This window comes from Mus pahari, chromosome 9, assembly GCF_900095145.1.
Source record: "Mus pahari chromosome 9, PAHARI_EIJ_v1.1, whole genome shotgun sequence".
Lineage (NCBI taxonomy): Eukaryota > Metazoa > Chordata > Mammalia > Rodentia > Muridae > Mus > Mus pahari.
Window position 1 is genome coordinate 40,829,059 of NC_034598.1, and position 1,805 is coordinate 40,830,863.

The 1,805-nt window shown below is 46.2% G+C and overlaps 1 protein-coding gene across 3 annotated transcripts in view; it reads left to right on the plus strand.

The window, feature by feature from the left end:
• The first annotated feature begins 908 nt into the window (after positions 1-908).
• LOC110326779 (solute carrier family 5 member 4A) overlaps positions 909-1,805 on the plus strand; it is a 43,400-nt gene continuing 42,503 nt past the window's right edge. For 2 of the 3 annotated variants that reach the window (XM_021205356.1, XM_021205357.1), the window contains exon 1: positions 915-1,081. In XM_021205356.1, coding sequence (XP_021061015.1) covers positions 915-1,081 — 167 coding nt within the window. Of the gene's footprint in view, positions 1,082-1,805 lie in introns of all 3 variants that reach the window. The other variant, XM_021205358.1, reaches the window with a different exon arrangement.

The following is a 1,805-nucleotide window of genomic DNA, read 5'->3' on the forward strand; positions in this document are numbered from 1 at the left end:
TTCATAAATTCATTGTTTTTAATAGCTGCATAGTACTCCATTGTGTAAATGTATCCATTTTCCGTATCCATTCCTCAGTTGAGGGACATCTGGGTTCTTTCCAGCTTCTGGCTATTATAAATAAGGCTGCTATGAACATAGTGGAGCATGTGTCCTTACTACTTCTCTCTCTTAATGCTGCACAAAATTCACTCCACACAGATCAAAGACCTGAACCTCAGACATGAGACTCTGAGAGACACTTTAAGATACAAGCCAGAGCCTGACAAATACAGAGGTGGATGCTTGCAGCCAACCATTGCACTGAGCACAGGGACCCCAACAGAGGAGTTAGAGAAAGGGCTGGAGGAGCTGAAGGGGTTTGCAGTCCCATAGAAAAAACAACAATATCACCAGACTCCCCAGACTTCCCAGGGACTAAATCACCAACCAAAGAGTACATACAAAGGGGGGTGTGCGGGGTGTGGCTGTCTTGATGTAGCCCATGACTTAGACAACCTCTTCTGGGTAACCTCAGTTTCAAGGGACAAGCTTATCTATCTAGGAATTTCATCTGTCTGATAAGGAACCTCTATCATCTATGCCACCTGACTTTGTCCTGTCCTCGCTTCTCACTTCCTGTATTTCCCTTTATCTCCCCTTTGTGCATCTTTATACTGTGCCCATTGTCTTCTGTCTCCGGTGCTCATCCTCAGCCCTGGCTTCTCTCCTTGATTTTCCAATTCTACTCAAGCTGGCACTAGTCACCTTAAAGAGAAAGCCTGAATGTACAGGAGCAAACGGTTTAAAGGTCTCCAGTGCACAGAAGCCACCTCTGCTCTCTCTCCCCTCCTACCCGAGGCTGATCATTAACTTAGGACTTGTATATAAAGAGGTGTCAATGCCTGCCACAGGGACTGTGCTTGCCTATAGCCATGGCCAGCACAGCCAGTGTCAGTACGAGCACTGCAAGCTCAGAGCTGTCTTCACTGTCAAACAACATCAATAATGCTGCTGACATCTCTGTCATTGTCATCTATTTTGTGGCGGTCATGGCTGTTGGAGTGTGGGTATGTGGGAGCACAGTGAGATTTCTGGGTGGGCACTAAGATTACCAGGGAAAACATGTCTCACGGTAGACCAGTGGGATGGTGAGCTGAGACAAGGTTTTTCCAAGCATCGTTGTCTTTCTGCCTGGAAAAGTTGCCTGTGTGTGGCACGAATAATATCTGTACTGAATGAATCCATTCTCCAAGCAAAAGCATCATTTGAGCACAGCCGGGACTGGGTGCTGTCTGTGCTTGGCATAGTCAATACCCGATATCAAAACCACAACTGCTGTTTCTCTTATCTCGATTCAATTGCTTCCCTTTGCTATTTATTCATGTTCTCACTTATGGAGTGGGACATTTAGACCATTTATTCTTGCTCTTTAGTATCGAGTTTGAGGCTCAAATTTTTCTTCCAAGGACAGCTTTCAAGATGTGAAATTCTGTTTTCATAAGCTAAATTAAATCTTGGGGTTGCCAGTTTAATTTCTTGAAGTACTTCATCTGAGTCATTATAAAACTATGACTTGTATACCCATTAAAAACGGACACTTTTTTCAATCTAGAAAGGCATGTCTGCTGGGGGTTGGGAGGGGGGGAGTGCTGAAATGTCGATGTTTAGCCTGCTGTGTGGAGCAGCTGCAGGGGTTGGGGGGGGAGTGCTGAAATGCTGATGTTTAGCCTGCTGTGTGGAGCAGCTGCAGGGGTTGGGGGGGGGGAGTGCTGAAATGCTGATGTTTAGCCTGCTGTGTGGAGCAGCTGCTGGGGTTGGGGGGG